Here is a 12639-nt window from a genome sequence, read left to right on the forward strand (position 1 = left end):
CCTCTGTGAGGGTGTACAGCCATAAGTAAGTAAAGTAAGTTTCAAACCGAAATGATTGATACGATACTGTCAGTGTCGACAATAAAATCATAAAAAATCATCGGTTGACAAGCATAATCTTTTTTAAATGTTGAGTGAACTACTGGAAGCTGTAGACAAGGATAATATATGATTATTAGAATCACGCAAATTATTAGGATCCAAATTTGAAGGTTTGATATTAATTGCGGTGAAATGAACAAAGGTTTTACAAACCGACTTGACGTGTCCTATTCTATCACATTCAAAGCATTAAGCATGACGAAAGATATATCAATCACGTAGTTGAAATTTACCACAGGATAAGCATTTACCATACCTGTGCTCACCTCTGTAATCTGCTCTGCAACAGAATATCCCACATGTTACAGCTTGTCCTACGAAATCAAAGTGTCTCTAGCTGGTACAAACCATTATCATAGTCATTGCAGATTCTGTTACTTCTAATTATCACAGTAGCATTCCAAAGAAGTAAGCGAATAGGGGTTGGTGCTTTAGATTCACTGTGAATAACATTTAACTGTCCCAACAAGCAAATTCGTGTAGTTCTAGCAACTACTACAAGAGTTCTGCATTTACAAATAATTGAGTATGGGGGTGTCGCAATCACAGCGACTAGAACTAGGTTAGCTGATCGGGACAGCCAAACCTACTTCACAGTCCTTCATCTTCGGTCAAACAATGGTGACAAAGTACGTCGTTGTAGATATATTATGGCAAAGAAAGGCATAGCTAATGCTTTTGGAGAGGCTAGATATTCCGAATAGGCATTGAAAACTGAATATTTTAAGGTGTTGATGAGCGATGTGAGAGGTCACGTCAGATTCAGATGAGTATACATTCTATTTGAATACTCAGAACACTAAAATCTGTACGTGCTCATGAATGATTAACTTTGTAACAAATTTTAAATGTTCAGGTGTGAAGTAATAAGTAGAGCTAATCACGTCTCAAGTGAAATAATTATCAAATGATCTCTCACAGATCTCGAATTATTTGATTTGGAAGCACGAACCATCAAGTCCATCGTCTGAACTTAATTCTATTTCCGAGTTCGTTGAATTTCCTTCTTCGATTTTCGAGTGTCTTTAGATGGGGATTCTTACATTAGGAAGAAATGAATCTGAATATCTCCATAGTTTCAAGTAGTTTATGACTGTAATCATTTTGTAACAAACGGTTTTGAAACGAATTAAGAAACGAACATTGGCGAGTGAATCCAGGACTTGATTCCAAACAGAAAGTAGACTAACTGATAGTCAGTTATCAGACGATGTATATTTCCAAAATTTATGTTCAGAGCTAGAATTTACAAAGAGTGGTCTCTACTATATTAATTAACACCACCTCAAAATTTTTGCGGATTACGTTTAAGTAAGTCATATCCAGAGCAGAGAGTTAGCAAGACTGCAATTCACTCATATAGGGGTTAAATGGAAGAATTGGACTCTAATGCGAAATTTCCCTCATGTATAGGCATCACTGGGTGGCTAGAATACTTTAACTCTATAGTTTGGTAGTGGTGTGATGTCAGACGTTTGGCGATACCTATTTCGAGAGAACCAGTTAAGTAAAGCGAAGCAAAAATGAGCATGTAATGTCTGGAGGTTCGAATTGCCTTGAAGGTTCCCACCCAATCAGAGTACACACGGATAGAACAACACGATTCACATTGTCTACGAGTTTAAATATTATAGAGTACACAAAATAAGGCTACTAAAAGGGCTACAAGTCAGACTGCCCCACGGATTACTGATGTTGTAAACGTATTGGTTCTTTTAAATAACGTTATGATTGTTCATGACTACCTGGTTTGACCGTCTGTCAAAACGTCTTTGTTCCTGGACTGCATTCTGAATTTTCAGGAGTTCAAAGTGATTTAATATCCTCCCATAAAAACCAAGAAGACTGCTGGATCTTATTCGTGGGTTGCTACGAGAATAGTAGTATCCTAAATAGACCATCGACAGAAGCTTAAATGACGACCGACGTTGTTTTTAGTAGGGACTACAGTGCCAGAGTTGATTCTTTAAAAATACTTCCAAGGTGGTAAATTCTACAGTATTTATTATCTTTGCTTAAAGTTTTCTCCCCATTTTCTAGCATTTGCTAATTTTTATCCAGGTTTTGCAGGGCACTGTTTTGGTGTCTCACAGATTTTTGGCTTAACATGTATTGTTTGACGTTGCATAGTATTTGAGTTTGATATTCTGTTCTATCATTGCAAAGTTCCTGTCTGTCGACAATAAGACCTTGTCTTACTGAAATCAAGGTTGTAACGTGAAGTAATTGCTTTCTATTACATTTATTACTTAACTTGACTCTTCCAGATGGGGCTTTCATCCAATCATGCTACGAATGTTCCTATTGGACCTAGACTACTGAACAGTTGTGCCTAGTAACCGATCCTTGGTGTTCAGTGCGTCATTTTATATCAGTGAGATGACTGAGTGTATGGTAGTCGAACAATAATATAGAAGTATTTTACATTTTTCGATGTGATTTTTTACTACTGGAAAGCGCCATAAATAATTTCACCATGAATTGTGATTTGATATTGTTAAATTCTAGTCGCTAGCTGTGAGTGACTCAGAAAAGCTTCGTGCCTTTTACAGAAGAATGCAATGGTTGGCTTCAATAAAATCTACCTTGGTTATAGTGAATCGTCTTCTGAATTCACACCAAAAATTTCGAAGTACTGCCATTACACCATAATTTCTTGAACTCTGCCAAATGCAGAAAGTGCAGACTATTAAACCCGATGATCCAGGTTATGACTATAAAAGTTATAATTATTATATGAATAAATAATGACCTCTCCTAGTTGGTCATCTTAATGGACATTTACATGTCGTGAAAAAAAGATGCTGATTTGAAACTTCTTAAATTGACAACTAAGTGTATTAAACATATCTGCCGACCATTCTGTTCTGTCTAAAACTAATCTAAGATTATTTAGGATAGCTATGGGTATATCATGTGACGTAACTCACATGTGCAATCCAACGCAAAATATAATCCACTTACAGATGTGAAATGGAATGATATTCATTCTCTTCAATGGAAGTGGACAGCTTAGTCGAAGAAACAAGGTAAAGATGCCATAAAACTTCGGAGTTTGATAATGCCTTTATCAATAGCGCCTTTATAATCGAAGTATGCACACCCATTCAAATCAGAGGTCAGAAGTGAAGAAGTTCAAAGTCATATTTGAAAGGCCATCGATATCTCGAGAAGCTGTTGGTCTCAGCAGGATGATGTTTGTAGGATATGCGTGGCGCTGCGTACCCACTCGGGGCCTGCTGTGAATCCGTGGCTGAGCGCCTTCAGCCAGGTGATTTCAGTAAAACTAATGCGATCAGCATCAATGTTGAGGACTTACAGAACTAGTTATTTTGGAGATTTATTCATCGCTACATATTTGATATATCTTCACCATGATTTTAGGATCTCGGCTCAGGTAAGATCCTCTGCTAACACCACCATTGTGAATTAGTAGGTGAACGGTATAATATAATGGACTGATCGAAACCTCCTACCTGACTACTGATTAACAGTACTAACGTACTCATATCGTGAGTGATAATCTGAAGACAACTATACATGAACGCAGGTACGGATAATCGTGAGGCTTGGAGGTGAAAGATGGGCGTCTTACATGCTCAGTATAGGGGAAGAATAGTGTCGTTCGAACGAGCTCTTACAACTGGTAATGCTCAATAAATATAAAATGGTCAGCGTAAGTGTCTATTGTTTACAAAGCTATATGACGAGCTATTTATCGTTATATATCGATCAATTACAGGTACTAACTCTAAGTTCTTTTAGGCCCTTAAAGGGATGAAATATTTGTACGGCCTATCAACTTGAAGGGGTTGTCTTCCAAAACTCGAACTTTAACGAAACTTACATGTTGTTACTTCTGGTAGATCAAGCCTAGAGAACATAAATCAGAAAGAAAAATGATTACCAGCTCACACTTTTGAAAACGTATTACGTAAAGAGACCGACTGGTATCACTGAAGATCTTTGACAGAAAAATTGGCTCGCGATAATTTATAGGAGGATTAAACGCTCCTCTCCTAAACAATTAGATATACTTCAACAACATGATTTATTCAAATGGTTCAAATGGTTGCGGACGGAAAAGAAGAAGCTTTCGCTTAACGGGTTTCCGTGTCTAGTAGCAGTGGATCACTAATACCTCCAGGCAAGAACCTAGGTATATTAACAATGATAGGGGAAAAAAAGAAATTGGTAAATCATAATAATATGTTATCCTTAGTCCTTAAGAATAGGTCAAGTTGCCACTTAAAGGACTCCTGGAAAGTCGCTTGGACTAGCTCAGTCGGCAGCGAATTCCAGCATTTGACAACTCTTAAGGAGTAGAAGTTGTGTCTACAGTCTGTTCTGCTATGTTGGGTCTCCAGTTTCTGGGTGTTGCCTTTTAGGTTAGTGTTGTGACTAAGCTTAAGTAGATGTTTAAGGGGATGACCAGAAGTATTAAGGATACTGTAAGTCATAAGAAAGTCACCTCTAAGACGCCTGTACTCTAACGGGTAAAGATTAAGTGATTGGAGGCGCTCTTCATAAGGTTTGAATTTGAGTCTCCGAACTGATTTCGTGGCTCGACGTTGGATACGTTCCGGAGTGTCCTTAACCTTTTGGAGGGAGGGAGGAAATACTATGTTTCCGTACTCTAAATGGGGACGAATAAAACTGTTGAAAATTATTTGGAAGGTTCTACCGTCAAACTGGCCAAAATGCGCTTCAATGTTACCAGTGCAAGGTTTGCTTGATAGGCGTTTTTGTCACAGTTCGCATACGATTTCAGGTCATAGGGTACCAACACTCCTAAATCTTTTTCGACTTGGGAAACTTCTAGAGGGGAGTTACCTAAGTTATAACTATAGTCTGCAACATGTCGCAGATGGACTACTTTGCACTTTGAAGTGTTGAAGGTAAGTCCGTTGTCGCCTGCCTAGTTTTGAAGTCGAGTCGGATCCTCCTGAAGTGCTAGTATATCCTTATGGTTACGTATTTCTCTCTCCAAAGTTTCACATAATCAGCACAAAGCAACAAGTCAGATGAACCTTGTTAAGGAAGATCGTTAATATAAATCAAGAGGATAAGAGGTCCTAGTATTGAGTCCTGGGGGCGCCACTAGGACATTCCATAGCTTGAGAGAGAGTGAAGTTAACCATGACCTTAAAATGTCGGTTCTCTAGATATGAAGTGGGCCAATCAATCAGAGGGGGTTTGATACCCAATCGTCTAAGTTTATTGATAAGACATATGTGGTTGACCCTATCAAAAGCTTTTGACAAATCCAGGTAAATGACGTCAACCTTCCCCTTGCGATCAAGGATAGTTGTCCATCTATCCACCTCAGTCAGCAGGTTGGTCATATAGGAATGACCTTTTCTGAAACCGTGCTGTTGGGTTGATAAGAACTTTAAGGATAATAAGTATTCTTGTATACCGTCGTATATTAGAGATTCCATAATTTTAGAAGGTATGGAGAGAAGGGCCACTGGTCGATAGCTTGAGGGTTCACTGCATCGACCTCCTTTGAAAATTGGTGTGATATGAGCGAGCTTCCAAATTTCCGGCAGTTTGCCTCTGCTTAGCGAGTGTGAAAACATCACGCTAATTGGTGATGCCAGGATTGAAGCTGCTTCCCTCAATATAGCAGAATGAACCATATCCGTACCGGGAGAGGTGTCTTTTCTTATGTGCTTCAGTTTACGGAGCACCAGGTCAGCACTCAGGTCCACTTCGGAAAGTCCTGTACAGGTGCAGATATACTTCAACAACATGATTTATTAAATGACCATTCAGTTGTTTGTAAAAAAAACATGAGCAATCGGAATCTTCTAGATAGAATTTAACATTAACCTAAACAAATCATCATCTGGAAAAACCAATCGTTCAATAGACACTGTTTTTGTTTATCAAAACCAAAGATTGGGGCAGCGAACTATCTTTTGAGTTCGGCCATATTTGCAGGCGTATAGTTGTTCTGATACGAAGATGACAGAACGGGAGGCTCTTGTATATCGTGCTAAATTAGCTGAGCAGTTGGAAAGATATGATGGTAAGTAGTCGGGATATTGTTTTTCAAACTTCGTTTTTGATATGGTTATTTATTGAGTCTTATTCGTTTGCTAGAGATGGTTGATGCAATGAAGGAAGTTGTAGAGATGGCAGAGGAGTTGACTGTTGAGGAACGTAATCTGCTTTCAGTCGCCTACAAAAATGTCATTGGATCTCGACGATCATCATGGCGTGTTTTTAGCGCTGTTGAACAGACAGAAGGGAATCGAGGTAATGCTGAAAAGCAAGCTTGTGCAAAGAAATTCCGTGAAGTTTTGGAATCTGAACTCGATCGCGTTTCTAAGGATATATTGGAACTTATTGACAAGTACTTAATCAAAAGCGCAACAAAGTCAGACTCTAAGGTCTTTTACCTTAAAATGTAAATCGCATGTGTTCGTGATGATTTTTTCAGGAAAGGCGATTATTTCCGTTACATGGCGGAATTCTCAGTCGACCCACAACGTAAAAAGGCTGCAGAGGAAAGTAACAAAGCCTACCAAGAAGCATCTGAAATTGCCGCAACCCAATTGTTCCCGACCCACCCAATCAGGTTGGGGTTAGCTCTCAATTACTCAGTTTATTTCTACGAAATTATGAACGATCCAGATGAAGCATGTCGTCTTGCACAAGCAGCGTTTGACGATGCAATCGCTAAGCTAGACCAGTTGTCAGAAGAAAGCTACAAAGATTCCACCCTGATAATGCAGTTATTGCGAGATAATTTAACTCTTTGGACATCAGATCCTGAAAGGGATGGTAAGTTAGCTTTCATTCCTCACAAGTGTGCTTTGTAGACAACGTGAAGAAAGATACGGATGAGAAAGCCTAAGAAGTAGACTTAAAGATTGCTGGTGTCTGCTAACTTGGCCAGAGTTGCTTTTAGGGATAATTAAATTTATTGACATTAAGTTCCCTAGAGTCTTGAACGTGCACACCAGTAGTGCAGTTTCTCGTTTTACCACTTTGATCCTTTTTTCCAAATTATTGCCAAGTTCTCTTAATATGCTGGTTCTCATACTGTCATGGTTATGTTCATTTAGGTAGTCATTGTTTATCATCTTTAACTATATTATATACTCTAAAACTTGACGTTTTACCAATATCTGTCCTTGATTTGACAGATACTTCATGTTGTTTGAGGCTGTTCTTCATACTGAGAATCTAAGCATGTAATATTTTGTTCGGGTTATCATGTAATGCTTTGATCCACAACCTCATAAAGAAGGTTTTGCGCATATTTTATTTCAGTTTGAAAAAAACGTATATGACATCATTTTGCTTTGTATTCTTCCAAAACTAAGTTAATCACTTGGTCTATAAATCTGTCAAATATAATCAGTTATTCATACTTTTGTTGAAAAATTTATGCAAATCGCTTAGGACCGAAGAGCAGACGATTCAATTTAATATTACCTTTAGAATCATGTTCACTCGCTAAGTGTAATCGATTACTTCATATCTTAGATTGATTTCAGGACTCAAAATGATAGACATTTTAGATGTGCTAAGATCTGCAAGCCACTTTTAGTCACTAGTTTTCACAGATCCATTTAGCTTATTAGGAATATACATATTTGGTTATTCCTGAAGGTAATTTCCTAGAAATATAAATATACTCTTGTTAATTAGCCAGCAGAGTTCTTAGATGTCTTGGTGCAGTTACAAGAAATGGATTCTACTTTATTTGAAACTTAATGAAGCGGTGTACTTCTCACGTATTATATTTAAGGCACTTATTCGTGTTCGCGTGCTAAGGAGTTCAGTTTATTGGTAAGAACGAAGTCATGTCACATCTACAGTATGTGAGCAGCCGATAATTAAAACCACTGGTTCAACAAACTTTTAAAACGAAGTGTGGATAAGTTGTGTTATTGTGATTAAGAAAATCTAGTGCCATCTTGAGTTCAAGTTCTTATGACGAGACACTACACTTGAACTAAGTACTAGATATCTTGAGTGTGCAAAAGTAAACACACCAAAGTCGACTTGCATTTACTGGGACGCAACACATTGTGTCTAGTGATGTGATTGTGACTACGCTGACTTGCAGGTTGTCTGCTTGCTAAATCCACTTGGATACACAAAAATGTGGGGGAGCGCATATCTCTTGTTGCATTTTCTAAACTCAGTTTCAACTAAGATGGCTTGTTTGGTTTGTCTCAGATTCACCATATGCATCAATTCCGTAAACGTTTCGGCAACTACATCTGGACTCCAGATCTCTGGGTTTTGTTGGTCCCGATTGTCGTATTTGTTAGTCACTGACAGCTTCGCTTATCTTGGGAGTCTCATCAGCCCTTGTGGTCTGGTGTGACGAAATCTCAGCACGGATACAGAAGGCTCGTCTAGCTTTCGCCAACCTGCGTCATTTATGGCGTAGGCGAGATATCCGTCTAGCAACAAAAGAACGGGTTTACTGTGCAGCAGTCCGTTCCGTCCTACTTTATGGCAGTGAAACATGGCCGATAAGAGTAGGGAATATTGGTAGGCTACTAGTATTCGATCATAGGTGTCTTCGACGCATTGCTCGTATATCCTGGGACCACTGAGTAAGTAATGCAGATGTTAGGAAACGGGTACTAGGTAAGGATGGCAAATCGATTGATGAAGTAGTGAAACTTCATCAGTTGAGATGGCTGGGACATGTGTTACGTATGCCCAACCACCGACTTGCAATGCTTTATGGTGTAGGAGCAGGTTGGAAGAAAGCTAGGGGCGGCCAGACCAGAACGTGGTACAAATCCATGAAGTCACTGACAAGTGGACTGAACCATGTTGGTAGGTGTAGACTACCTGGTTGGGATTCGCGAGATGATAGCAACCGATGGTTAGAGACCTTGAATGACATGGCTCAAAATCGTTTGCGATGGCGAAGGTGCATCCACTCTTTGTGTTCCCCCAAATTGTAGTCTTCTGAATTCTTCATGTCCGTTTTCTCTTTCCAAATTTGTTTCACCGTATTATACTCCTTCAATAACATCTTCAAACCCTTATCTTTCGGATTACTGCTTATACTCCTACTACTTCTACCAATATGGGATTTGAATTGACAACTTCATCTCTGTGCTAATGTGGTATGGCAACTCGAACTGATGTACGTACGTACGAAGTTCTACGTTGTAACTGACTGACTGACTGGGTTGGTATGTTTACGAATAGCGCAATTTTGTGTGGCGACACCTGGCATATGTTAACTTTAATTTTTTCCGTCTTATAACCATACCGCACACTGTACTATCTCTTTGGTAGTTTATGCGTACGTTTCACTCGTCAAAGTGAACTTGTTATCATCTTTTTAGTTGCTCTTAATCGCGTCATAGAACAACCCATAGTGGGACCGCATAATTGGTACCACTTAGGTTTTATGGCAACTCCTACAATACTATTGTAAACCTGTAAAAAGTCTTCATAGCAAATGTATTGGTTTCTCAATCATCAATGTCAAGAATTATTTCTGGCTATACTAACAAATATGACTTCACAAGTATAATCTATTAAAACTACCGTAACAACAAGACAAAAGTGAGTTATTCAAAGAAACAGATTTCGAACATTGAATATAACTATGCCCCAGATTCTAGTCGGTTACTGTTCTTGTAGGATGTTGGGGAAGTCAGTCGGTCGAAAACCACATGTTTGTGACGCACCAAAAACTTCTGTAAAATTCCACTTTCCCAACTATTAAAGGCAGTTGATCAGATCGAGTGTTATTTCCCATTAGATTTTAGTTAAGGCTGGGAAACTTAGTTTGAGTCCAACCAGTGCTTACTGTATCTTCTCTAACGTTGCAAACGAGTCATCTCTTGATGGAGATATGCTAGTTACTTGCTAGGTGCATAGACCTAGAAGACTGCTACGTACCTTGGGATGCACAAGAGAATTGTCGTGAAACCATGATTCTCGTCAGATTCTGTTAGTTCTCAATATTCATTCGTTCAAAAATGTATTGACTTTTATTTTACAAAGCAAGAGCAACGGACAGAACTGTATTGATTTTGTCTCTAGGATTCTTATCATCTACTTACATTGGGAAGTCGATTGTAACCTCGTAATATGTGAAGATAAACTAAGAGATACAAATGTTAACCTTACCTGGTTAGTCACAAGAGGATGCTGTTTTATAGCGCTTTTCTAGCATACGGAAGTAGTTTAACGAATAACACCTGGTCTCTAACCAAATGTTTACAGGAAAAAGACCATCAGTACGGTAAATTGCTGACGGAGATGTGGAATGTGGTATAGTTGAGGAAATCAGTCTTTTGCTGGACTCAAACAGTGTGTTTTAGGGAGATCAATTAGAGGATATGGGCCGTACTCGTATGTAAATGTTTTCAGGTGAAAAAGGATTTAATGAGAGCACCGATTTGCCTAAGGTTTCTGAAAAAACGTAAGTTTCAGACTTGTTTGTTAAAAACTCCAAGTTTCCCTCCAGTGTACGAAACAGTAGTTATTGAATATGGCAAATAGGATGTGAAAGGCTTGGAACTTGTTGTTTACTGTTAGCGGGACATAGATTGGATTAAAGCGTGTTTCATGCATGATGGTGCTGCTGTACGCTGATTGGCTAATTATCCAATCAGCTCTAGTTGCTTGGAGAAGACTCTAGAAGCTTCTCATGTAAAATCTATGAATATACTGAAGAATTTCTTATTGCGCTTCCTACTTCATCTATTCCTGTTACTTGTAATATAATTTCTTCCCTGTTCAACCGTGTTCTGATTTGGGGACTTGTCGAGTGTATTGGTGTCCAAGAATACTAAGCAATAGGAATAGCTGGGTCGTAATAAGGAATATATATTAATAGTTATCACATTTATCCAGGAGAAAACGATAGACGGTCCTCCCCTGATATCAGGACTACTATTCACGCATCTTTTAAAATGCCTGACTGACCTTAACTCTTCATGTTCCTCAACCTTTGTTCATTACGTAACCACAATTCAAACTCAACAGTCTTTTATTACAATCCTAAGCCATGTATTATAGCATTCTTCCCCGCGAGATATTTAACTGTATCACTTTATCCAATCCTGGTATTTCATTCGTAATTATGTTGAACAAAGTAAGGACATTTATCCATACAGTTGACATTTTAGATACAGAAAATATGGAATCAGTATGCATTCAAAAATCCTGTTAACGAGTGCTCAGTAGCTAAGACTTGTTCACTGAACAATATTAGGAGATAGTAACTAAAATGTTATGGTAATTGATACAAGTTGACGCGACTGGTAAGTAATCTAATCGTGTCCAATGATGAATTGTCGGACCTGAATACTCATATATTACGGAACCTTAAAAACACCCCCCGTTAGTGTTAGTTTAAATGTTTCCTATACATTGACAACGAATGCAGCTTTTGGTTAAAATTGTAAGCTGGTCTGTAAATAAGCTGTTTTATCGGTGATCCCTAGGCTTATATTGATTAGAGCATCTGTTCTCATTTTAGCTACATGGAATAACTAGAAAAGTCTTAGTGTTGTAAAATCTATGACTACTATTCTTAGCAGTTTTATCTCACCTGTGATATTCAATCACTTCAGAAGTTTGAATTTGATTCCGTCAGTTAATCTATATATTACCAAGAAATCACAAGTTTTGCTAGATAATTTAAAACATAGAATTATGATCAAGTGTGGTATATGAGTAGCTTATGCATGTTATATTAACGTAGTATTTCAGGTCATATTTTTCTTACATGATATTCGGCTATCGATTGTATTTCATCACTAAGTAACAGTTCGAGCTCAGCACATCAAGTTACATGTTCAAAATCCAACTTACTTAAATTAGGCCTGAGGAGCTGGGTGGTATCAGCGTTTCTTAGCATACGCAGGAAAAGTTTTTTTAAGTTGAGTACATGCACTTGTAATACTTAAATAAGATGTATCTAATTATTAAAATAACTGAACAATAGTTTCGTCTATGTCTTAATTTATACCTTTTTATCCCGGAGTTAGAGTAAGCAACCTGTTGCAATTTAGACTGGGTTTATTTTTAAGAAACACATGCCTTATTTCCAATAAAAGCTACCATACAACACTTCAACATCTTAGTGTTATCTATCCTCGTTATTCGTTTTCACAAAAAATCGACAAGGTGTATATAACCGACATAGTTTTCCTCCATCTTTAAGGCAGTAGACATTTAACATGGTAAGCTGTTCAAAGAAAAAGCAATTACAGTGTCTTTGTTGTGATATTTTGACTGTGTCCTCTATCTATAACCTAGCGACGGGAATCATGGATACACACATATTCATAAACTACTATCCAGATTTATATTGTAGTCTTATTTACTATCTTATCCTCTTATTATAACATACGTTTTCTTACCAAGTAGGATGTCTGAGTTATGAACAAAGGTAAGTTCATCCACAGAATTATTTCCTTTTCATATGATCCTGTTGAAATAAAAAAAACTTCTCTACAATATTTTAGATAGTTGGAATCCGCATACCAGTAAGGGATATTTACTTCACGGAATTTCGCAGTGCCATAA

At 38.0% G+C, this 12639-nt stretch overlaps 1 protein-coding gene across 3 annotated transcripts; it reads left to right on the plus strand.

Annotated features, from left to right (window-relative positions):
• Window positions 1–6021: 6021 nt before the first annotated feature.
• Smp_034840.1 (14-3-3 epsilon) lies at window positions 6022–7765 on the plus strand (the record flags this gene model as incomplete). 3 transcript variants are annotated; one of them, XM_018793414.1, is made up of 4 exons in its annotated part: window positions 6073–6136; window positions 6211–6517; window positions 6551–6894; window positions 6933–6967. In XM_018793414.1, the coding sequence occupies 4 exons, from the start codon at window positions 6073–6075 to the stop codon at window positions 6965–6967; spliced, it is 750 nt and encodes a 249-aa protein (XP_018647930.1). The 3 variants fall into 3 exon arrangements, with proteins under 3 accessions (XP_018647931.1, XP_018647929.1, XP_018647930.1); XM_018793416.1 differs by having other exon boundaries at window positions 6022–6517; window positions 6933–7765; XM_018793415.1 differs by having other exon boundaries at window positions 6022–6136; window positions 6551–7765.
• Window positions 7766–12639: the final 4874 nt, after the last annotated feature.

The sequence above is a fragment of the Schistosoma mansoni genome, chromosome 1 (genome assembly GCF_000237925.1).
Source record: "Schistosoma mansoni strain Puerto Rico chromosome 1, complete genome".
Classification (NCBI taxonomy): Eukaryota; Metazoa; Platyhelminthes; class Trematoda; order Strigeidida; family Schistosomatidae; genus Schistosoma; species Schistosoma mansoni.